The 26,085-nt window shown below is 33.4% G+C and overlaps 2 protein-coding genes across 2 annotated transcripts in view; both read left to right on the top strand.

Moving 5' to 3' along the window:
* Nucleotides 1-13,360, top strand: part of DNAI4 (dynein axonemal intermediate chain 4) — an 84,060-nt gene extending 70,700 nt beyond the window's left edge. Inside the window, 4 exon segments of the mRNA XM_016120843.2 lie at nt 1,771-1,869; nt 2,505-2,731; nt 4,439-4,595; nt 12,139-13,360. Of these exon segments, the coding sequence (XP_015976329.2) occupies nt 1,771-1,869; nt 2,505-2,731; nt 4,439-4,595; nt 12,139-12,189 (534 nt within the window). The 3' untranslated portion in view covers nt 12,190-13,360.
* Nucleotides 13,361-14,173: 813 nt separating this feature from the next.
* INSL5 (insulin like 5) lies at nt 14,174-25,255 on the top strand. Its single transcript, XM_016120845.2, has 4 exons — nt 14,174-15,885; nt 20,204-20,332; nt 21,555-22,786; nt 24,749-25,255. The coding sequence occupies exons 3-4, from the start codon at nt 22,612-22,614 to the stop codon at nt 24,979-24,981; spliced, it is 408 nt and encodes a 135-aa protein (XP_015976331.2). The 5' UTR covers nt 14,174-15,885; nt 20,204-20,332; nt 21,555-22,611; the 3' UTR covers nt 24,982-25,255.
* The last annotated feature ends 830 nt before the right edge of the window (nt 25,256-26,085 follow it).

Genomic DNA, 26,085 nt, shown 5'->3' with positions numbered 1-26,085 from the left:
CATTATTTTGAATTTATCGAGATTTGATTTAAAGCTGTAAAATGTTTTCTGTGCACTTGAGAAAAATGTATATTCTGCTGCAGGGTGGATTGCTCTATGAACATCAATCACGTTAAGTTAGTTGATGGTGTTGTTCAAGTTTTAGTATACCCTAGATGATTTTCTGCCTTTTTCTTCCATCAATTATTGAGAGAGATGTATTGAAGTCTCTGACCACGACTGTGGATTTGTCTATTTTTTTTTCGTAATTCTATCAGTGTTTCATTTATGTATCCTAAAGCTTTGTTTTAGGTATATAAATGTTTAGGATTATGATTTTTTTTATTAATCAACTCCCTTGTCATTATGAAATAACATTATTTATAACTGATAACATTCTTTATTCTGAAATCTACTTAGTGTGATAAAAATGTAGCCACTCCGGCTTTCTTTTAACTAGTGTTATCGTGGTTTATCATTTTTCCATTCTTTCAGATTTAACTTATTTGTATCTTTATATTTAAAGTACGTTTCTTGTAGGCAGCAAATAGTTGGGTCTTGCCTTCTTATACAATCTTACGATCTCTGCCTTTTAATTGCGATGTTTAATTTGACTATTGCTACAGTTTGGTTTGGGTCTATCATCTTACCTGACTGGTTTATTGGTGGTGGTGGGGTGTGTGTGTGGGGGGGGGGGCGGGGGGTGCAGTCTAGGCCTCCTTGCCTAGAGACAAGACTCCAAAATGCTATCTCAGCTCCAGAGCTTCTTATAGGTTTTGCTGAGCCCTCTTGCAACTGTATCATAGTTCAACTTAAATTTCTGTTCATTCCTGTAATCTCAAAGAGGTTTTTCCTGAGAGAACTCAATATATTCACATAAATGGAATTTAAAACCATTAGGTTAATTTTACATTTAATAGATGGCAAAATTTAAGATTTCTGATATAACCAAATGTTTAAGAGAATATGGATTTAAGAGGACTTTTATTTACTGCTGAATATAAATTAAGTAATGCTACTCTGAGGAAAAAAATGTACTTTATTGTGTAATTTGAAATTGCATATATCCCATAATTTAGTAGCTGCATTTGCAAATATGGTATATGCCAGAGGAGTGTGTCTCAAACTTTAACATATATATAAATTACTTGGAAATTTTGTTAAAATGCAGATTTTGATCCGGTAGGTCTAAAATGCTTGCAGATGTTGCTGACTACATAGCTAAGACATAAAACATTGAGTTTCAAACTTCTTGACTATGACTTTGCTGTAGGAAATACATTTAAAATCCTATTTAGTATATACATTTAGAGTTAAAGATGTCTGAGACATCATCCAGTCAATTTCTCTTTCCCAGAAAGAATCATTTCTTCAGCATTATATTCATAAATAGTTAAGTCACTGTCTTCTCTTTGACCAGTTCTAATGAAAGAACACTTACTATTTCCTTGGACTGCTAGTTTCATTGCCAGGTAGCTCTAAGCGTTAGAACACTTCTTCCTTGTCTTATGCCACTGTTTGTTCATTTAATTTCTAGACAGGTTACTAAGTTCTGCTTTCTATTCCAGCAAAGAAAAAAACTATAATTTCTTTACACAGTAGTCCTTCAGGTAGTTTAATTACTGTAAAATCATGATAGAAAGAAAATGACAACAGATAATTTTTTTAAAGGTAGTATTTCTAGTTTTGGTTCTAGAATTGATTTTAAATAGATCTTGAATGGTCTACTCTTATTTAGCGTATTTACTAATGTATCATAAGCCAATGCATTCTGAATTTTGTGTGTTGTAGGACACAAATATCTATTTGGCTGGCACTGAAGAAGGTCATATTCACAAATGTTCTTGTTCATATAATGAACAATACCTAGATACCTACAAAGGACATAAGGTTAGTTTAATTATAGTAGGTATGAAAAATTTATTTTGTAACATTTCTGAAACCATAGTATTGTTATACACAGTATTTTTAATATACAATAAATCTACAGCTTCGGAGTTAAAAATCCAACTCAAAATAAGTGCTTTCTTGTATGGAAACCACCGATAATGTGCGGGGCATTTTATTTGGCTTCTGAATATCAATTTCTTCTTGCAAGTTACGAAAGTCACAATTTTTATTTCTTTCTAAAAGACTTTGCTTATGGTAACATGCTGATGCCAAAGTAAAATTGTCTCTGACATATACCTATTCTCCATATTTTTTATGATTTTTCCAGATATATTTTTATTTTCTCTATTTCTGTCTTTTTCTTAATACTCCTTATATTTTTCAAGTAAATAAGTATATTATATATTAATATTTAGTGGGTATTGTATCAATTATATTTTTATGTTTCTGTATGGTGTAATTGAAGAAAGATTCAATTTATGACCTTACTCTTAACTAAAATAATACCCACATAATAATGCATGGTGTATAAATCCTCTAGAAATCTTAGTATTTTTAGTTTGTTGATCAAGTTTTAAGTATAAAATATTAAATACTATTTACTTACATGTTTTAATTTATTATTTTAATTCTAGGGTCCAGTGTATAAAATAGTATGGAATCCATTTTGTCTTGATGTATTCTTAAGCTGTTCTGCAGATTGGGGTGTTATTATATGGCAGCAGGAGAATGTCAAGCCATTTTTGAGTTTCTATCCAACAACTCATGTTGTTTATGATATTGCCTGGTCTCCAAAATCATCCTATATATTTGCAGCTGCAAATGAGAGCAGAGTGGAGATCTGGGACCTTCGTATCAGCACGTAAGTGTTAATATTTTTCTTGGGAATATTTCTAGTAGAAGCAATTCAAACTAAATGATACCTGATAGTTTTGACATTAGTTAGAACCATAGTTACTTTAGAACAAATAATGTTTAATTTGTGAGAGTTCTTGGAGAATACAAATATATTCTAGGATACTATATTAAAGTTAATTATTTATATGATATGTAGTTTAAAAATATTTGAAACAAAATAGGTTATCTTACTCATCTCAAATGATTACAGGTTGCTATAGGATATCGTAACTACCTTGAATTCTTTTTCATTGCCTTGTTTATAAGAAGAATGCAGAGAGGCAGCTGATTGTTCTTAATTGAAGATTTCCTTTAATAAGATAAAGAAAAGGAACAAAATAATTATTTTTACAATATTTACTTATTCTTTTACCTTGTTTCAAAACATATTCAAAAGGGCATGCATTTATTTAAAATTTTTGATTTAAGATGTTACACCAAAGTTATTAGAGTGTCATCTAGACCCATCTATCTTTTTAATATGAAAGTTTATGCAATGCTAGAATAAAGTTTTTCTTGATTCTACTTCTTCAGTTGGAAAATATTGTAGATCTCTACATTAGTTATTAGCAGAAGGAGCAAGGAAATACATTTTTGTTTAAAATAAATATGTAAAATTCAACGGGTTTATTCTTAATGACAATTTCCCCCCCTAGAAGTTAGCAATTTAATAACTTTAAAATTTTGTCATGACTTGTTCTATAAAACAGTTTGAATCAAAAATCAGTGATTACCTCACAAAGCAATTATTTTGGAGTATAAAGTGGCTTCTTAAATGATCCTGCCTCTGATTTAAAGTTTGCTGGTGAAACTATAGTTCCCAGGACAGCATTTTTTCAGAAGAAACGTGCAAATTGCTGCTGCTGTTTGTTTATTAAGGACATTGGTGGATTGCTTTGGATGAACAAGAGTAGAAAAAGTTCTCGTTCGAAATATTATTTTATGTTTCAGTGGTTTATTTGGATGAAAATATTCTTCTATTAAATGACATTGATTATTTAAGGAGTTGTATTAGTCAGGGTCTTCAGAGAAACAAAATTAATAAAGAGAAAGAAAGAGATTTATTTTAAGAAACTGGCTCACATGACTATGGGGCCTGGCAAGTCTCACACTGGCAAGACAGGCTGGCAAGCTGGAACTTCTATCCCAAGTCTGTGTTGCAATCCTGAGTCTACAGGTAGTCTGGAGGCAGAATATTCAGGGAACTCAGTCTTTTCTCTTAAGGCCTTCAACAAATTGGATGAATCTACTCACATTATGGAAGGTAATCTGCTTTATTCAAATTCTGCTGATTTCAATATTAATCACACCTAAAAAAAAACACCAAAAAACCCAAAACCTTCACAGCAATGTGTAGACCGGTGTTTCAGCAAACAACTGAGTACCATAGCCTAGCCAAGTTAATACATAAAATGAACCATCACAGAAGTTTAAATTTATGAGTTCACATCTTAGTTGTAAATTGCTTTAATTTATTTAGTTGAAATTAGTTCATTAGAAACGGAAAGTTAATAAGGAGTATTAAGCAATTATTTTGATTTTGGAAATACTTAGAGAATTTTTTGTTTTTTGGAACATGAAATCACAAAAAATATTTCAGACTTTTCTTAGTTTACATATGAAAAGAATGTATTAACAACAACTGACTTCACAAACAAAATATTCATTGCAGTTTGGATCCTCTGATTGTGAATGTTGCAAACCCTGGAATCAAGTTCACAACTGTTCTCTTCGCAAAACAAACAGATTGCCTTCTAGTGGGAGACAGTGATGGACAGGTTGCTGTGTATGAACTAAGAAATATGCCCACTGTTTCGGATTCTGTCCGGGTAAGACTCAAAAGTCAAAATTTTATGTCATTTTATGATTTTGTTCAGTTGAAATATTCAAATACTACTCAACAAGGAATTTCCATTTCGTAAATATCTTAACTGTGGTGCAATGGAAAGAATCCAAGTCCCAAGAGTTGTTACCTAGGTACGGTACCTACTAGGCTGTTTTCTTTGAGCTTCATGTTTTTTATCTGTAAAACAAGAATACTAATGTTGAGCATAATAGTTATGTTATATGGAACAACTTAAAATTGAGCCTAGTATATGACTGGGGCTAAATAATTGTTAAATATAGCTGAGAAAGTTTACTGCAGATATTCAGACTTTTATATGATAGTAATATTTTAGATATTATCCAATGTTCCTGAAATAAGCATTCATTTCTGTTGTATAGCATTATCCTATTCCCTTACTCTAGTCTTCAAATGTCAAAACTTTGTTGTAAAATTTTAACCAGTAAGTCAGCATTACTAGATACACATTTTTTAAAGATAACTTTTCAATTTCTTCTTCTTTTTTTAAATTTTAAATTGCTATTTTAGGCATGATCTGGTAAATATTATAATGATTATAATAGCATGTTAAAAATATTCATGGATCAACAAGAAAACAAAAGACAAAGACTCTAGTATAAGAATAGGTAATGGTTAGAAACCATTCACAAAAAATGACTAGTAAATGTATTTTAAAATTCAACCTCACTAATAATTCAAAAAAATTGCATTACTTTAAATTAAAATGTAATAGCACTCTCATATATCAAGTTAGCAGTTTTTTTGTTTATTTGTTTTTTTTAATGGGATGACTTAGTACTGGCAAGCATTGGAAAAGGCATGTTCTTTCTTATACTGATGATTTGAATAAAAATTGGTAAGACTTCTTTGGAAGCAATTTAACAATACAAACCAAGACTGGCCACTTCTGGGACTCTCGTCTATAGAAATATTTATAAAGGCAATCAAAAAAGTTAATTATAGCATAATCTGTGATAGGATAAGAAAAGAAACATGGAAGAAGAAGGAAATAACCTAAATATCCAACCAGAGGGAAATGTGGCCAGGAAGTCAAAGTGTTGATTAGGTTTTGGTCAGTTATAGGAAGGGGAGTTCACCCCAATCATAACCATTTATTTGACTATAAATATTAAATAAATAAATAGATAGGAAACAAACAAACAAAAAATGGTTAGGACTTTGTACTCATCATTCCCTCTACCTAATGTTCACAGGGTTTGTTGTTCTTCCCACTTCAAGTCTTTGTTCGAGTGTCACTTTCTCAGTGAAGTCTTCCCTGGCCCCCTTATTTAAAATTGCACCTCTACTCTTCCCCAGACTTCTTATTCAATACTCTTTCATGACTTATTTTTCTTATTTTTCATCTTTGAGTACACCATATTCTTTATTGATTTATTTTGTTAATTGCCTATCTCTCACAACTGTGAACAGTGAATTTTGTCTCTTTTATTCTGGGCTGTATCCCAACGATCTAGTACAGTGTCTGGCTTGTAGTAGTTACTCAATAAATGTTTGTTGAACAAATATGCATTAAAAGCCAGAGAAAAAAATCAACATATTAGAAACATTATTTCTTAGAGTAGGACCATGGATAAATTTTAGTCTTTTTACTTATCTGTTTTCTAAATCACTACACTACATAATTTTTTTTTTCAAAATTCATTGGTCTATTTATATAATAATTTTAGTCTGTTCTAGGGAATGCAACCCTAATGGATTAATTTTTCATATTATAAAACATTTAATATTTTTTATTTTTTCACAAATGAGAGTACGATATATTTTAAAAGGTACTAGCGTGTTTGTGCTCACACTGAACTTTATTTAAGATACACAGTTCAACAGGCAAAAAATGTTTTTACTTGTATTTTATTCAAGTTTCTCAAAAAACATTAAAATGATCCAAAAGTACAGATCTTGGTAACCCTTTTTCTTCTGTTCATATTCCCTCAAATTCTAAAGTAGTCCCAAGGCCTAGGTCTCTGTAATTCTTTCAGTTCTATCCCACAAGAGCTCTAAGAACTTGTCCACGAACTTTGAACTTGAGTTGTGAGAAGGGGGAGTTGAGTTGTTCTAAAATCTTTGTTAGGATGTGTTAGGATAGCAGTAAAAGAGAAATCTATGAGCATTAGCATGTTGGTTCTTTTCCTCACACATTTATAGAGTACTTATTGAGTACTATAATTTATCAATATGTTATAATATTTTGTATACAAGTCTTTTTAAATATTTCGAGCTGCTTGAAACTTGTGTATTTAAGTATCTAGCACAGTGCTAGCACATTATAGGCATTCAGCAAATATCGAATAGATGTCTAATTAAACAAACCTACAAACAAAAGTCATACAGTTTCTAAGAAAGGAACAATATATGCTCAAGAAATATAATAAAGTCATAAAGACCTAAATAATAAACAAACTCCTGTAGAAGCACAGAGCAGGAAAATAATTGACTTTTGAAAGGAGAATGGGAGGAAGAAAAAGGAAGAATGGGAATAAGAATGCTTTGGGGAATGCTTTCACATAGGAGATTATTTTTCAACTGTGCTTTGAAGAGTAGGATTTTCCCTTGCAGACAAGAAAGAGGAACTGTTATTCCAGACTTAGGGAAAGGCTTGCGCAAGATAGAAAATTGGAAAGGTCCATGGCATTTTAAAGAAATGGTGAATAGACTCTTTTGACTGGTAAAGAAATTACTTGAGAGAAAAACAGCAAAAGGGCCAGTTGGATTATTTGGGACCAGAAAATGTGTGATTGCCATGATGATGAGTTTGACCTTATTCTATAGAAAATGGAAAGCCATTTAAGGTTTACTAATCCAGAAATGATATAGGGGAAAAAAATGAAATTAGCTCTCTATCTCATATTTTATACAATGATAAACTCCAAATGGATTTAAGACTGTGCAATATAAAACTTCTATAAGAAAATGAGGATAATGTCTTAATGGTCTAATGGCAAGATAGACTAAAAAAAAAAGACTCAAAACATTCTCTAATTTTTAAAATTTTATCCTGTTTCTTTACCTATAAAATATGTATAATGTTGGGACCAGAATCAAAGGTTGTTAGAAAGATTAAATGAATAAATAGGTACAAAGTAGTTAGAACTGATACTGGCACATAGTGAGCTCTCAATGAACCTCAATTATTCTTTGTATGATTATTATGTCAAAATTAATACTTTCTATTCAGAATTCCATATGCCACCTTAAAAAAAACACAAATTTGAAAAAGAAATTTCCAAGATATATAAAAGGCATTTAATATTTAGTATATGTAAACAACTCCTATAAAACAATAAGTACAATTCAATTTTTAAATTGGGAAATATATAAGGTGTTAATCACAGGTGAGGAAATGAATATTAAATAAATTTATGAAACAATATTCTCACTAGTAATGAGGAAATATTCAATTAAAATTATACAGGATACCAGTTCACACTGATTGGATTTACAAAAATTAAAACATTAGCCAGTATCAAATATCAGCAAAGATATAGGGAATTAGAAATTCTTATGCAAGGGTCATGGGAATATGAATTAACACAGCCTCTTTGTATAGTAATTAAATAAAACTGAAAATTCAAAAACTATACAAGCCAATGATGCCAGACTCTCCTGAACATTTGTACCAGGACACATACCTAAGGTATCAGTGTAATGTGTCCTTCCTTCCTTCCTTCCTTCCTTCCTTCCTTCCTTCCTTCCTTCCTTCCTTCCTTCCTTCCTTCCTCCTTCCCTCCCTCCCTCCTTCCTCTCTCTCTCTCTCTCTCTCTCTCTCTTGCTCATGTTTCTTTTTATGTAGAGAAGATTACTCAGTCTACTTTCACTTAAAACATTCGCTTTCAAATATGTTACAAAATTTTTAAAAAGTTAATTCATCTTAAGCTCTTGCATTTAGATTATATATTTATTATTTTATTTATAAGTCCAAGAAATTTTAATACATCCTTTTAAGTAAGCTTTTGTAAGAATCAAATCTCCTTAAATCCTTTCAATTCCACTTATAAATATAATGTATTGGATTTTTAAGTACTTCAATTGCTTATGGGCAAACAAATCTTAGATACTTAGGGATTCTTATTAATTTAATAAATTTAAAATGTTCAATATAATGAATCTTAAATTTTCTTAAATGTTTTATAACTCTTTACAAATTAATATTTCAATCTATGATTAGAAGTCTAAATCAATTACCTAATAACACATTTAAATTAGAATCACAAATTTATTTGTTAGAAAATTTAGTATGGCAAGTTCTTTTATATATAATGAATGGATATTTAAAATACCAGATATATACAAATTCCTTAATATAAAAAATATTTAAATTATCTTTTTGATTTGCTGCACTTCTATACAAATTCTTATTCTCAGGGTAAAAATATGTTTTCTCAATAAAGAAATAAGTGAAATATTTTAAGTAGTCTTGAAGATTATTTTCTCAATTGGCAGAGTTGCATATTGACTATGGACATTTAAGGGGATTTTTCTAACTACCTTGGCTACTGTGAGGAACCCTGTTGGTTTATTAGAGTCTTCCTTCTGGAGTGGTTTAGAAGCCCCCCTCTCCTGAGTCTAGTTTCACATTACTTACATTCTCCATTCTTCTCACAGAGATCTGCAACTTTGCGCATATTGCTGCATTGCTTAATTTACTGTGTAATTCAAAATTACTACAGTTTTCCTATCTGGTAGGACTAGAACCCTTAGAGATGTTTAAATGATGTCTGTTTTGATCATATATATCTCCCAGGGCTTTATTTAATTCACTGATAGTGGCCTGAAAGACATGCCAATTAGCAAAGAATGTTTATAACAGTCTTGTTTCCATATTGATAAATTGAAAACAATCTTGATGATCATCAGTGAACTGGATAAATAAAATATGGCACATTCACATAAGTGGCTATAACACAGAAATTTAAATGATATACACTTCAGTGTGTCAATATGACAAATTTTGAATTAATCTTAAAAAACAGTGTTGGATGATAAAAGCAGATTGTAGGAAAGTAAGTACAATATGTTATGATTTATGTAATATTTAATCACAAAACTTAAAACTATGTTTTTAGTGGGGCATATTTATAGTTAAAGTATAGACTGGAATGTGGAAGAAAAACGTTTCATTTTTGTGTTTGTATTTGAATCAGTTAGAGACATCTTGTATTTTGAATAGTATAATCTACAAGTAGAAAGAAGGCTAAGCTCAGAGAATCTGAACATTTTTGACAAACTAGTGTGTGTGTCTGTGTTTGTGTTAATGATTTCAACGCTGGTGAGCAAAATTTTCTTTTAACAAATATATTCCATACATTAGTAAATAAATACTTTCCTAATACAAATATGTTTTTCATGCTTTTGATCACAACATTTTAGAGGTTCAGGATTGTATTTCTGAGAGATGAAACAAAAAAAACTATTAATTAGTTTTTATGTTACTTATGGCCAAACACAGACTTAACCGATAGACCTCTTTCTTAGGTTTTCAGAAAAGAATCATAATCATAACAGTAATTTGAAGTCTCAAAGTAATTAATGTCAAACTATCATTTTCTATCAAGTAACATTATGACCTATAATTTCTCTATTAATTTTAACTAGGAGCAAATCAAAATTTGGTCAGGCTTGTGATTTCATTCCATAAGAAAGATGTATGCCAGATTGATTTATGATAAAGGTTGCTTCTGAAGGGAAGGATGAGGAAAGAACAGGATTAGGGGAGGAGGTACAAAGGAAACTTTATTAGTAAGGTTTTATTTCTTTCATTAAAAAAAAAAAAATCCAAGGCAAAAATAGCATTTGTTGATTTGGAGTGGATATGTGTTTTACGAAGGCAAAGTACCGAACAGCGCATGTACCAGGTGTGCTGAAGCAGGGCTCCTTGGGGGAAAACCTATGGAGATAGGATCAATAGCAGCTTTAGGACCACAGCTCCCCTTCATCTCTGCATTGCCCATCACTTTCCGTGGCCTTGCACAGCAGGGAAAGGACTTTGATCCTTGGGCTCTGGAAATTTTAAGCTACCTGATTTCTGAACTCTTGCCTTTTTCTGATGTGATCAAAAACCAGAATAATATTGTGATATGACATGGCAGAGCATTGGCTCCAGTCCTGTCCTACCAACTCAGGGTTCATGATTACCGGTGACATCAGCCTGGTGCCTGGCATGAACAGAAGCCTGGGGTTCAAGCCTTGCAATTATAACTGTGATGTAGCTAACTGTCAACAGGATTTACTTCCACATTAACATTTGTTTGTTGAAGCATCAACTCCTCTAATGGCATGATAGAGGTTGGTTGCTGGGGGCCTAAGTCTTGGCAGAAGGACATTTCAATGGGGATATTGCATAAAACAACTCCTTTTCTAAAGGCAGCCTATAGAGAATCACTCCTGGATATTATTTCTACTCTTATGTTTTAGTGTATAAATGTTTTTCACGTTTTTCTCTGTACTTTGGGTATTTACAATTTTTTTCCAATTAAAGGAATAATAAAAAGATAAGTGAAATCTTTGAAATGGCGTTTAGAAACATAAATCCATTATATACAGAAATACTGATGGCAGAAAAAATAGACCATTCATTCAACAAATATTTACTGAGCATGCACTATGATAGGGCCTATTTTAGGCACTAAGAGTATAACAGTGAACAAATTACAGTAGTGATCTGTTAACATTTATTCAAATGAGACTGAGCTAGAAAGAAATGGGTTTGAAAAGCAACTTGGCAACCGATTTAGAGTGTCAGAGCTTGGAGGACGGGGAAATGCCAGCTAAAAGTACAGGAACTGACTTATGTAATATTATCTAAGGTGTTTATAACTCTTTAGTTTATAAAACACTTTCAAATACGTTAACTAAATCAACTCATAACAATCTTCAGAAATGGATGTTAATATTTCCATTATATATTCAATGAAACTAAGGTTCCCAGTTATCAGTGATTTTCTCATAATTATTTTTGCTATGTGGTAGAGAAAACTCCAGTTTTCTGCTTCCAGTTCCCATCTTCTCATGACGTCTTTTTACAAACTCACCTCCGGTCTTTGATTTCATTCTCTTTCATATGATCATTTTATCCCTTTAGTACAAAGATCATTATTAGTAAATGAAATACAAAATCCATATGGAAATTCAGACATTCTACTCTCTCTAAATCAAGTACTACAGATCAGGAGAGAGCCTAAGATACCATTAACATTTATTATACAGATGGGAAAATTCAGGTTTATACATTTAGGCTAAACAGGAGTTGTCAAAATTGTCCCTTTACTGAATTCTTATAAAACTGTTAATCGAACTCATTAAGAGTGTTTCATAGGAAAGATAAGTTTTATATAAGGAAGTAACTGTTACTGTTTAAATTTACCTTGGTTTGCTTCCTTTTTGCAATCTTATTGGATACCCTTTATATGTATATCGCTAACTTATAAATTTTAAATGGCATTTTAAAGACTACTTTACCTGTTAATTTGTATTTTATTGCATTGTAATTGTGTGACTTCTTTTCTTTTCAGAGAGATGTAATAGATACTTTGCTCGGACCCAGATCAAACCAACCAGGATAATTCATCCTTACTGATATCTTTTTTGTTGTTTAAAGAAAAGGGAACAGTGTTTAATATCCAATAGTCTGATTTGTGTGTAGTAAACTGGGATTTTGATTTTAGAAAACAATACTTATGTATAACTTCTGTTTAAAATTAATGTAAATTTAATGAACTTTTATTTTATATGATTAATTTGTAATGTAAGCTAATTATAAGAGTTGTTGGGATTTCCATAATTTTTAAAAGATTTTCCTACTCTGTTTTTTAATCATATTCCAAGTATATATACATATATAACTACTTATAAAATGTCTAATTATAGTAGAAAATTATTATTCCTTTAGAAGAAAGCTTAGAAATGATTAGAATTACTCAAAAAATATTTTTTAAGATGAAGTTTCATACACTTTTAATCTTTAGTTTTTCAAGGCTTCCAAGCTCTGTATTCCAGGGTGTGTGAATTATGCAAGTGTTAGTATTATGAAAATACAGAATCCTCATTATAACTTTAAACAAAATTTTATCTTCTTAGATCTGAGAGCAGAAGCTATAGATCTTCGTTAGACTATATGACAAGCAAAAGACATGACAGCAAACGTCAGAAAATTGCACTATTTGGCCAGCAGGCATCATACTTCGAACTCAGTGAGGGACGCATCAGGGTACCCTCCTCTGCACACCCAGAATCTGCTCTCGGTTTTAAGCCCAGACTTAACTGAGCCCAGAGAGAAAATATAAAGTCCATGATCTATAGTTTGCATCAGGATGTTATTTTATAAAGGGTTCTAGGGCAAGCTTGTGGAAATAGAAGTAGTGGGAGGCAGTAACTCCTCCAAATATAGATTGCTAACAGTCTGTTCCATGCTGTTTGTTTTAACAAGTCCTGAATTTTGTTAACTGAGGCTGTAGGACAGTATGGCCTATAAATCATTCTAAGTAGAGAGAAGAGGATAAGGCATTTAAAACTCACTAAACTCTCTGAAAAATATATATATTAAAAACCGAGTATGGAATCAAAGCAGTAGTGAGAACTACCTTTTACAAGTATCCAACATTTAGATGAACTGAGAGCTTAGATCAAGTTATAAGGATTATACATATTCTGGTAAAAGTTATAGTGATTCTTCTCTTTATCTTTCTGAAAGGTTGGTTTTTTCATAACACTTTGTGCAACAAAATAAAAACTTGATTTAATTGAAAAAAATGTGTTTCTTTTTATTATGTATCTTTGATCTTTAAAATTCTTTTACATATTGAACTCTCATTGCTCATCAAGCCTACATGAAAAAGAAAGCTCTTTCATACTTTTTGTATCCTGGGCAACTTAACCCTGAAACGCTGAACCTATTTCATTATACCTTTTTCATCCCTGATTTTGTAGACTCTCCCATCTTTCACCTGAGAGTTACAGAAGTTACAGAAGGCATTATTTTGCTGGTTTTCTAGACCAGCTTTGAATTCTCACCAGTGAACTCTATTTACCACAAAATTAAAAAAAATAAGACATTTTTTTTCAAAGAATTTTAGGTTTATAACACAATTGAAAGGCAGGTACAGAGACTTTTTTATATACCACCTGTCCCAGCAAATACATAGTTTCCTCAATTATCTTTCTGAAAGGCTGGTCTTCCTCAATTATCAGCATCACTCACCAGAGTGGTACATTTATTATAATTGATGAACCTACACTGACATTATAATCACCCAAAGTCTATCATTTGCATTAGGGTTCATTCTTAGTGTTGGACATTCTATAGGTTTGGGCAAATGTTTAATGACAAACACCCATCATTATAGTATTATATGGAGTATTTCCACTGCTCTAAAAGACACCTGTGCTCTGCTTATTCATCTCTTCCCTCCTCCATCCAGCAACCACTGATCTTTCACTGTCTCAATACTTTTGCCTTTTCTGGAATGTCATATAGTTGGGATCATCTGGTACGTAGCTTTTTCAGATTGGCTTCTTTCATTAATATGGATTTAAGGCTATTTTATGTCTGTTTTTGGCTCTATAGTTTATTTTCTTTTTAGTGCTGAATAATATTCCATTGTCTGGATATACTACAATTAATTATTATTCACCTACCGAAGGATATCTTGTTGCTTCCAAACTTTGGCAATTATAAATCAAGTTACTATAAACATCCATGCACAGTTTTTTGAGTGGAATAGGTTTTCAACTTCCTTGAGAAAATACCAAGGAACGTGATTGCTGGATCGTATGGTAAGAGTGTATTTAGTTTTATAAGAAACCCCAAAACTGTCTTCCAAAATGGCTGTACCATTTTTCATTTCCACCAGCAGTGGATGAGAGTTCCTGTTGTCTCATACCTTTCATCAGCTTTGGTGTTGTTGGTGTTTGGGATTTTGGCTATTCTCATAGGTTTGTAGTGGTATCTCATTGTTTTAATTTGCATTTCTCTGATGAAATATGATGTGGAGTTTACCATAAAATGTTAAGAATTGAATAAGAATTCTGCTCAGCTTTTAGCCATCTCATTTTAATCTTACACACACACACACACACACACACACACACACACACACACACACACAATACCAATGGGCTAGTTAAGGGCCTAAGGTGGGTGTGGTGACTGGGCTAACTTTAGGCTCCTATTTTGTGCTAGGAAGTCATCACTTGATTTGGTCATTCTCTACCAGGTATCTCTCATATAGAACTTAAATTAAATTACTGTTATCCGAGAGTAAATTGGTAGCTATTTTCCCAACTGCTTTAGAGAAGAAAGAATGTATTCACTACTATATAATTGTGTACCATATTTAGTGTGTTCATTTGATTCACCTGTATGTAGATACATACAATTACAAATGAGAAATAGAACACTTAGTATTTGCCATTTTGTCTCAATAAGAATCTACCTAAAAAAATGTTGAGTTATACTGTGAAAAGATTTAGTTATCAGTATACCAGTAATACTATACATGTTAAAGTTCATTACTTCCATATTCATTATCTTATTATACCATTACAATGACCCCATGAGACCAGTGGGGCAAGTAGTTATAATATTATCATCATCTCTGTTTTCCAGATGATATAATTAAGGCTTACGGAGATGAAATAACTTACCAAAGACTGTATATCTGGTACTGGTCAGGCTTGAACTAAAGTCCAAGGCTTTAAGTTCTTCTACAGTTTCCACCATTGCATAGTAAATGGTTAATGCCTATAAAGTTTTCTGGGGTCTCATACACCAAAACACAAGAGTATGTATTATTCTAAAATTAAGGTTTTATTCCTAAATGTTAATGCTTGTAACTTAGTTTTTCTCAGGTTTTTCCTGCTTTCGGACCTCGGACCTCGACACATGAATCCCATCTATTGGGAACACTTCTCCCTGCTCTTCCCTTCCTTTCAACATGTTAATTAACTCTTCACTCACCCTTCAGGCTCGTTTTGTCCAGAAAGCCTTTCTGAGCTTCCTCCCACAGGACCTACTGCCCAGCCAGTCTAAATTTGCTCCAAGTGTCTTAAACATGAAGATAAATGTGAAGTTTCTTCAGGGCTGGAAGGGATAGGGGATGAAGAAAAGAGAGGCCTGTGGGTCCATAGAACAGACCTATGTCCTGCTTCTAAGTAAGACCTAGGTGGGACCACAGTCTACCTCAAAAAACCATTCTTTATTCAATGAGTGATGTGTAGAAGCAGCAAAAACAAGTGGAGCTGAAAAACCAGGCAGCTGAAAGGTTAGTGACCCAGCAAGAAACAACTTTTATTTATTTGTTTGTTTGTTTATACTTTTTTTTTTACAGTTACAGTCAACATTCAATATTAGTTTCAGGTGCATAGCATAGTGATTAGACATCTATATAATTTATGAAGTGATCTGCCTGATAACCTGGCAGCACACATGGTTATTACCATATGTTTGACTATTTTCCCTATGCTATACCTTATACCCTGGTGACTATTTCGTAACTGCCAATTTGTATGTTTTAATCCCTTCACCTCTTCACCCAGGCCACCAACCCCTATCCCATCTGGCCAACCATCAGTTTGAAGAAGCAACTTTTAATGCTAGAAGAGTCTTGGCACAGAGTAAGATGCTAGAATATATCCTGGGAAAGGGAAGGAAATCAATTCTGAGGGACTGACATTAACTTTTTATTTTTGCATGTTGTTTGTTTCTGCCAGCTGGGTGGAATGAAGACTTGGAGTTAGCAATTGAACTGTAGAAAATATACTTATTGGACACCTGAGTTTCTGAGTTGAAATTCATCCTTTTGTGCTAAATATTGGTGTGATTATTTGCTTGGTGTCAGCCTCCTTCCCTAGGCTGTAAGCTCCTTGAGGGTAGAGATTATGTGCTTTGCTCATCACTATGTTTCCAACACCTAGAACAGTACCTCTACAGAGGATTGATTGCAACAAATATTTGTTGACTGAATTAATTATCAAATTAATGGAAGAATTGATTGCTTCATATTTGCCCCATACTTAACATGATCTAATGTTTTAAAAAAGTTATTTTGTCAATATCTTAACAAAATATCATAACATCGCAGAGGGTAAAATATTTAACTATGAAAAAAAATGTAGAACATAAAGTCAGCTTTGAAAGTTGCCAAATGTAAGTTATAGCTTTCTTTATTTTATAACATTATAAAATCAATTTTCTCCCTCAAGACAAAAACTAAATACAGTTTAGTAATCACTTTCTTTAGGTATTCCTGCTGCTTTGCGATATTGTGCTCCCACTGACCATTTGGGGCATGATTTCCCTCCAATAAAAAGCTCTTAGCAAAATGCCTGGCATGATGGAGGTACTCAAACATGGCAGTTCTCTCTGGTTATCCCAGATCACATCCCCATTACTTGGCCTGAGAACCCTTTATTCTTTACAGCCGACCGGGTCCTTACCAAGGCCCCATTCCTCCTGCGGAAGAGAGTGTTAATGACTTCATTTGTTCCTTTACATAACATTTGGGTTTTGTGTCTTGTTTGTTCAAGATTTAGTATTATGTTCAAATCCACCTCTAAATCCATAGAACATTTCTTAGGCTATTAGCCTTTGTTTGCTTAGGTTGGCATACTCTATTGGTGATAAAACTAAAAGGCCAACAGTTTATCAGAAACTAATTCCTGGGTTAAATAGAAAGCAGAATATGTCCATTAAGTTGAAACATATAAAACATGGCTACGAATTTTATAAAAATGAGTACTGCTTTTTTAAAAAAGTGATGAGACATTTATGTAACATCCAGAATCACTTTTGAAAAATATGCTCTCATACTGTCTCTATCTGCTTTGAACAGGTTAACTATAAAAAGATATGGTACCCTCATATCAGGAAGAACAAAGCAATCCAGGATATTTTAGGGATCATACATCATAACTCACTGATAATTTATTGAATTTTCCAAATTATTATACATATTTTAATTACTTGTTATTTTATCAATTTTTAAAAGCCAAGAATCACACCAAAACATAAAAAGAAAATAGCTTCTCTGTCCATAAAAAATGAAGCTTTGAATATCAATTATTGTTTCCAAGATTTTTTTTTAATTTAGCTGTTTTTTTTTTAATTCTTACTGATAAGGCAATTAAAAATCACTAAAGAGAGTTTTATCTATAAAACTATAGGAAAGCTATCAGATAAATGGTATTTCAATACCTATTATGTAGATATTTGTAGACTAGAAGTTAACCGGATTTAAAGAGGGGATGAAAAGAAGTTTTAGGTGAAGAAAATAGCACGCACAAAGGCCTAGATGGAGAAAGAACATGGGCTTTCAAAAAACTGTGAGGTGCTTGTTAGCTTGACCACTTATAGTTTGAGGGTGTCTAAAACCTGTACAAGCGGACAGAGGCCAGATCATGAGAGGCCTGATAGGCATGTTAAGGAAATTTTGGACTTTTTCTTGAAGAAAATGGGAAACCACTGAAGAGTTTTCAAGGTGGGTAATAAAATAATCACATGTGATACAAAGATCAATTTGGCAGCAGTGTGGAGAATGAATAGAAGAAAGACAGAGGACCAGTTGAGAGACCATTGCTGTAATCCAAATGAAAGTTGAGATCATGGCAGAGGGGATAGAGAGCAGTGGGTGGATCAGAAAGAAATTTAGAAGGTAGAACCCATGAGACTTGGTGATTGAATAGATGTGTGTGAATGGAGGAGGTTTTCGTCAGTGAAGAATTAGGGATAAAGAGGAGTTGTGAATGACTTCCATGAATAGCTGGATGGCTAGTGGTGCCATAGGATGAAAACACCCTCTAGAAGCAGTAAATATGAATATTAGCCAAGGATGAGCAGTACTAACTCTGTGCTGGAAACGAATAAAAATAAATTAGTGTTTGCTAACAAATTTATATAGTGATTTCATAATAATAGGTATTGGAAAATAACTATGTGATATGCTTAGTAATTTATCAGTGCCATAATTAACATTACCTCATTTGATCCTGTGATATTTTTTATGTGACAAATTATAAATCAAATTAGAGATTAAATTATTTTCTCAAGCTCTATCTAGGAACTAGAGTAACAATACTAAAACTAGCATTCTCACACCAAGGCCATTATGACACAGTATAATATTTGGTAGAATTATAAGCATTGTCAATACCATCAGTGATCAATCTACTTAAAGTTCCTTTTGTGCTGGAGACTCTGATCAGCACTCTGCATAGTTGCGTAGTTTAATCTTGATAACCACCCTAATTTAGTATTATCTTCATTTTAAAAATGAAAAAACTGGGATTCAAATGCATTAAGTATTTCCTATGGCATATAGATATTAAATGGCCAAACCGAGGTCCGATTTCCCCATCTGATGCCACCGACATTATTTTACAATTCTTACACCGATCTGCCCCAAACACCATCTACTAGGCATCTGCAGCCACAGTTCCTTCATAGGCAGCATACAGATAAAGGGTATGTTTACTGAACCCAGTAATCTGATTGTTAATTTGGAATTTTGATTGTTTATTTGGAATTTTGGTTCATGTGACTTGTGGACTTTCATATAAGCAATCATATTGAGCACGTAGCAATTCCAACTTAACTGCCTTGCCTTGATCTAAAAACATGGATCATATAAACATTCTCTACACGTGTAAGATTTAAATAACCAATTATACTAGTCAGGATAGTCAGGTTATGTTGCTACGATCAATAACTCCCACATCAGTGGCTTTAAATGATAAGGATTTATTTCACATTCACATTACATGTTCATTACAGGTCAGCGGGCAGCCCTACTCCATTTTGTTCTGACTCAGAGGCCAAAGTTCTTCGTCAGAAATTTTGTTGGTCACAAAGGCAAGAAAGAGGAGGAACTTGGGAATCATATACCAGTCCTTAAATGCCAAGTAAAAGTGACATATGTCACTTCCACTCATATTTTATTAGCTAAAATATGTCACGTGGCCATGTCCAACTTTAAAGAATAGAAAAATATAATTCTACTATGTGCCTGGAAGAGATTTAGAAATACATGTACTTTAGAAATTCATGACTATTCCAGATATTAACCAATTTAATGGTGAAAGAGTTTCTAGGGTCAAATAACTTTGGGAAACATTGAATCAAAACAAAGTTAAACAAGTTTCTTAACTATAAGTCTTATCTGAGCCATTACTATATTAATTTGCATTATTAATCTCCTAGAAAGGGACTATTAATATGAGACTTTCTTTTTCAAAGGCTATCTGCAAAGATTCGTGTGCTGAAGAAAATGCTTTAAGAAACAGCACTCTAAGGTTCTGCCTGTTTAGAGCTTATTTGTGGAAAGAGGAAAAGAAAGAAGGAAAAGAATAAAAGAAGAAAGAAAAAAAAAGACTAGAGCAGTGGATATTTATGGATAGTTTTGAGAATGAGAGTTATACATAAAAACCATCCACAGTAGCTAGTCATTAACAAAAATTACATTTTCTAACCTTTTGCATATCACGTTAATTTATTATTTATTAAGCATCATATATCATGCTAGGGGCTTTGCTTGTGTTAATCGCTCTTCACAACAACATAAAATGAATATCATTATCTTTTTACAGGTGAGGAAAATTACCTCAGAGAAGACGATTATATGTTTAAAGCTACACAGTAAACTGAGTTACAGACAAGAAGAGGAGGAAAAGTCATGCCAACTTCCAAACAGAAAGGACTGAGTGCTCCAGTTAGAGGTACAAGCAACAAACTATTCATCAAAAGATGAAAATATTCAATTCATTTTGGTTATCCTTTCAGGTTTAACCTTGAAATATGTGGAAGGGGTGATATTTGGAGAACTGAGCAGATAGCTTTAAATGTCAGACTGTTTGGATTTTATTCTCCAGGTAATGCCGAACCACTGAAAGTTTTTGAGGTGAGAGTAACAGAACTAGACAATTATAGCAAGACTTAGAAGTTCAAGTTCAAAGGAGCCCTTAAGTAATTCAATCTAACTCTCTCAACTCACAAAGAGGGAAAAGAAATCTCCCAAATTTGAGGCCCCAAAGCTAGGACTTTCATTATTGGCACAACTTTTTATCTGGGTAACTTACCTGAGTGATTAGTTAGCTTACATTTGCTCACAAGCTGAACTCAGGTCTTACTGGCTTTTCTGCATCCCAAATTAATGTGAATTCTAATGAGGCCTTAACAGTCAGAAGAGGAGGAAATTATTTTGACCCAAAGAAATGTGATAGCAGGGTTCTGAGGTACCAGAGTATATTTGACATCCACGGTAGTGATCATCCCTTGGCTGAATGGTTCTCTCTCTTGGGTCATTCATAAGCCTAGCCCATAGCCGCCCATCACAGCTTTATTGCAGTGCTTTGTTAAAACTGGCATTATCAAGATAGGCAGAATAAATCTCCAAAGAAAGGGAAAAGTTGGTAATAAGGGACTGAATAATTACTGATGTTGTGAGTGTGCTAGACTTGGTTGTGCTGATGCCCCTCTGAAGCTGATAAATGACACAGATTTATCTGCAATTTTGACCCATTAAGATGAGTTTGCTTCACCTGATGTCAAAACCATTCCTGATCCTTTGGTCCCTTTCTTAGCAAATGACTCCCTACCTCTCAGTTGTGCAAGCTAGCAACCTAAGTACCATTTTTCGATGTTTTCTTTTTCTTACCCCTGATACCTGATTAATACCAAGCCCTTCTAATTTTCGAATAACCATCAGCCCTACCTTCTCTGCCATGATCTTAGTTTAGGCCACCATCATATCTCATCTAAATTACTGCAAAAGCCTTTCTTTGTTTCTTCTGCTTAATCCATTATCCATACTAAAGCCAAAAAGGTGAAGAAAGCAATAATTCTTTGAAATAATATGTCTATTTTTCAGAGCCAGAAATACTTTCAATCAGAAATACTTTTTGAATAAAAACTTTGCTCTGTTTTCTGGCTTTCCTACAGAAATATGGTGATGTCACAAGAAGTATGGGTGATATATATTTACATTTATTTTCAACCAGAGATCGCAGACAAGGAATCAACAGAATCAACTAAAAAAATATTTGTTCAATTTGCTGAAAAGTAAGCCAGCAATTCTTTAAGATCTTAAACTCCAGCTTTTCTCATTTTAGGTAAGAGTTCTATAAGAACTAGTGCTTTCAGGATGTTTACAAGAAGAGAAATTTCCTTATTTAGCATTTTGAGAGTTATATGGATTCAGCTTTCTATTATAAAAATGTATGCTGATAAAAGCATACCCAAGTCATAGGATGAAGGATAATAAGAAAGATTTTGGTCAGAGAAATTCTTCTGTGTTCCAAGGAAAGTTATCTTTTCTAGTTTATCTCAATCATAAGGGTAGAAGATAATTAACAATATGGACTTCATTTTTTTCAAGCAGGATAAACATTATTGTGTTAGTTCTATGAGGAAGTTACCATCATCAGCACAATCTTACAGAGAAGGCTTCTTGGGAAGTTTAAATATCTTGATTAAGATTCTAAATCTGGTAAGTGGGAAGCCAAGATTCAAATGCAAAACATGAGAACCTAAACTCTTAAGTTTGCTTTCTCATTTCTTTGACATAAGTCTTATTTTCAACATCCACAAAACCCTTATGAGATATGTTTTCTCATTCTAGAGGTTTAAAGAGTTTAAACCTTGCCCTAAGTTACTCGGTAAGCGACGAGAATGACATGTAAACTTGTGTTTAGCTACTTCCAAAGTTTATGTGTTTTCCATGATGCCCTTCCAAGACAGAGTCCTGTTTATTGTTTCACGGATGCAGCTAATGGTAAGTGATCGTGTTCAGAAGTGACTGAATAACTAGCAATAATCATAAAAACACATTATTAAAACTTTGTGGTGTAACCTATGTGCTTAGCAAATATTGTTCAATGAAGTTCTGACCAATAAAATTTCATGAAAGTTACTATAAATTGGACAAGAGTATGAGAGCCATGTCAAAACTTGATTTGGCCATATTCACAGTATCAGATTCTCTTCAATTCTCAGCAAAATGATGGGCTCCGTTTTCGCTTTATTTCTGTTCTCCGTTTTACTTGCCACCTCAGAAGTGAGGAGTGAGAAGCCTTTGAAGCTCTGTGGGCGAGAGTACATAAGAACAGTCATCTACATCTGTGCTAGCTCCAGGTGGAGAAGGGACCTGGAAGGGATCCCTCTAGCTCAGCAAGGTAACATTAACTCATGTGACTCATTTTTTTTTCAGGCTGTTTTAGTATCTGTTTCTCTAATTACTGCTAAGCTACTTCTATATTAGTTTAGAGGGTTAATTATCAAATAAGCTGAGTTTGGCTTGGCAAAAAGGTGAGCTTGCTATCTTCCGAAAAATAAGGACCTTGTTTTCTTTTGTCTCCATCTTTAATCATTTGATTGCATAACTACTTCAATGAGCTCAGCAACTAAGGCAGGTGCGATGATTTCAAAGAGCATGTTGGAGTAGCAAGATTATTACATATGGACAATTGTAACATATAATAAGTTGGAATTCAGGCAGGTGCTAGATAAGGATGGAATAAAGGAATTTGTTATTGAGCATTTATTGAGTGTCAGTAATTTCATGCACAACATTTCATTTAGACTTCTGATAAGCATTCTATGAAGTAAGTACTATTACCACCGTTTACCACTTTGCCGAGGGCAAAATTGTTCACCTAGCTAGTAAGCAGTGTGGCTAGGGAACAAACCACATCTGTCTGTCTTAAAGAACTGAGGTCTTTGATCATTCTACACCATGTGTCAGGTGGGAAAAAGAAGATGGTGTACTGTTGTAATAAATGACAGCATTGTGGAGGCAGTGGTGTTTGACCGAGGCCTTAAAGGATATGTAGGATTTGGGGAGTTACAAGGAGTGGGGTGAAATGGAATTCTAGTGGGAATTCCAGCAGTAGGAATTGTCGGATCAAAATTTCGAAGGTGGGAATGAACCTAATGAGTTTCAGAAATAGGGGACAGATTTCAATGCAGTTTATAATTTTTTAAATTCAAATAACTTAGAGGTTTAACTGGAATTCTTTCTTATATTAAAGCGTGAGGCAGAATATAAGATTGAATTTTAATAAAAATTGTGTTTGCTATGTTTTGCAGTGAAGTTAAAAAAGGAAAATTTAATTACATAATAAATGTTAGAACTACATATAGGATTGTAAAGGTTTCCATCTGATTTTAAATGACTGGCGAACAAACATGTTTTTAAAAATGAGCTATAGTTCTCATATTTTGGTGGACTAATTTCTTGAAATATTATGAACTTATCACCCCCACTTTAATATTGAGAAGTCCAGAGTTATTAGGTGTTAATAGAAATAATAAGGGTCTTTACTCTCAAAAGAGTAAGCATAATTTACCAATCTCTACATTAGCAAATCAAAATACACTAGAAAAAAATACATTTGGAATATCTATGAAGCACATGGGGCAATGGAATGGATGTCTGTATAAGGCTACCTTTTTTTTTTTTTTTTTTAGCATTATTGACTTAATCCTGTTTATTTAATCTTTCACAGGTTTTCAGAGTATTTTCTCATATGTATTTATTTAATCTATTACTGGTTTACCAATCAGCATTCATTCATATAGGCTTTTTTGATGCTTGCCAGTGCACTAAGGTACTGATAGGTAAGTGTGACAGAAATTAAAGTGAGAGAGGACTTTGAGAATAACAGTCTGATAAAAGTAGTGGGGCCCACGTTTTAGTTTCAGATGCAGAGGTGTAAATCTCCACTTCCTTTCTTACTGACCAGTTTGCAGGGCATACACAGCACTGCTTTTTTTTTTTTTTTTTTTTAAATCATATGTAACTAATACCTTTGGAAGGTGCTGGCCATGAAGCAGAGGTAGCCAGTACAACAGAAATCAAGCCTTGGCCTGGCTACTATCTCGTGGAGTGACACTGGTTCCGTCACTATTCCTCTCTGCACTCATGTTTCCTCCTTTGAAAAATGAGGGGGCCGGAGATGACTCAGTTCTCCCCCTGATGTCTAATTCTCTCTGAAACCAGACCAACATTTTTAAAAAAGCTATGTGTGGGATTCAATTTCCTTTCAGAAATTTAAAGTGTTTCCCCAGGAATAGAGCTTGGTTGCTGCCTTCTTTGTCAGGGTCCTCTAAGGAAGTATTTTTTCTCTTCCATATAGCTGAGAGGGGAAACTACTTCTGGCTTCCAAATGAACACGAGGTTTCTGAGGAAAGCACAGCACAAAACCTTCCAAAGGTGGATTCCACAGAGGAGAGAAGCCTTCAGTATGAACAGCTGCCCACCGAAGGGCTTGGAGGGTCAGAGAAGTTTTCGGTGATGTCAAGACAAGACCTACAAACTTTGTGCTGCAATAATGGCTGCTCCATGGCTGATCTGAGTACTCTTTGTTAAGACAAGAGCAGATAGCCAATGGGTGGCATGGCAGAGCTTTAGCACATGTTTAATTACAGTGTTTTATCGTCCAGGACAATACTTTACATTGTATGATTAAAATAACGTCTTCGGGGGAGGCTATCATCTTTCTTTCTTAAAAGTTGTGGATGAATGGTTAATATCACAATGAAGTCTATTTTCTTTCTTTGCCAAGCTGACTGCACTGTTCAAATATTAACTAATCCTTTGAAATTGCAAATGTTGTGCATAATTTTAATAAAAATGTCAAAAAACAAGTTCATTGCAGTTTTTCCTTTAAAACATTAAATAACTTCGAAGCAGTAAATAGAAATGCTGATGGTAGAAAAAAAAAGTGTAAAAAAGAAACTGAATATCAACTATTAACCTCATCATCCAGAAATGACTAACAGCTCTTAACTTTTAGGTTACTATATATTATTACTGAAAATTTAAACATTGATTCATGGTTAAGAATAAGAATCTAAACAAAGTGCTTTTCTCAAAGACCCTTAGAGTGCTCAATAAATGTTTCTTAATATCATGCAGCCTTTCCACATTCTATTTGAGTGATAAACTCCTTCCTATAGTCTGGGCCACCTTGGTTTTGCCTCCCAACTGCTGGGATAAAAGGATATTCTATTCTCATTCCGAAAGTTGGGAAACTAAGAACGAGATAGCCAAGTCATTGTAACACGATTGGATGTCTTCTCAAATAAGACAAAGTAAAAGACAAAACGATTCTTTTGTTTCTAATTCTGACAGCCAACTCCCCAGTGGGTTGTAACAAGAGCCAGACTGTTCATTTGAAGTGCTGTTCTTAGTAATACTACAGTCTGTATATTTGAAATGCATCTACTACATATTGGGCACGTAAAATGTGTCAGGGCATTGTGTATGGCATTTAAAATTTTACATCATGCATTTTTTGCAGGAAACCTAAGTGGTTGAAATACTACTTTACCACTACGCTGCAGATAAAGAAACTAAAGCTCAGCGGAATTAAGTAAACGTCACACGGCTAAGGAGATGGCATTACTGGACCCAAATTCAGGCTGCTTAGCATAAATCGAGACAGTCACATCAGGCTGCACTGGTTGTCGA

This window comes from Rousettus aegyptiacus, unplaced genomic scaffold (assembly GCF_014176215.1).
Source record: "Rousettus aegyptiacus isolate mRouAeg1 unplaced genomic scaffold, mRouAeg1.p scaffold_m13_p_1, whole genome shotgun sequence".
Taxonomy (NCBI): domain Eukaryota; kingdom Metazoa; phylum Chordata; class Mammalia; order Chiroptera; family Pteropodidae; genus Rousettus; species Rousettus aegyptiacus.
This window is presented reverse-complemented; position numbering and strand designations above follow the sequence as displayed.

Coding starts and splice junctions, on each gene's coding strand:
- INSL5 (XM_016120845.2), top strand. CDS start 22,612: ATGATGGGCTCCGTTTTCGCTTTATTTCTGTTCTCCGTTTTACTTGCC. Junction 22,787..24,748: donor GATCCCTCTAGCTCAGCAAG/GTAACATTAACT, acceptor TCTTCCATATAG/CTGAGAGGGGAAACTACTTC.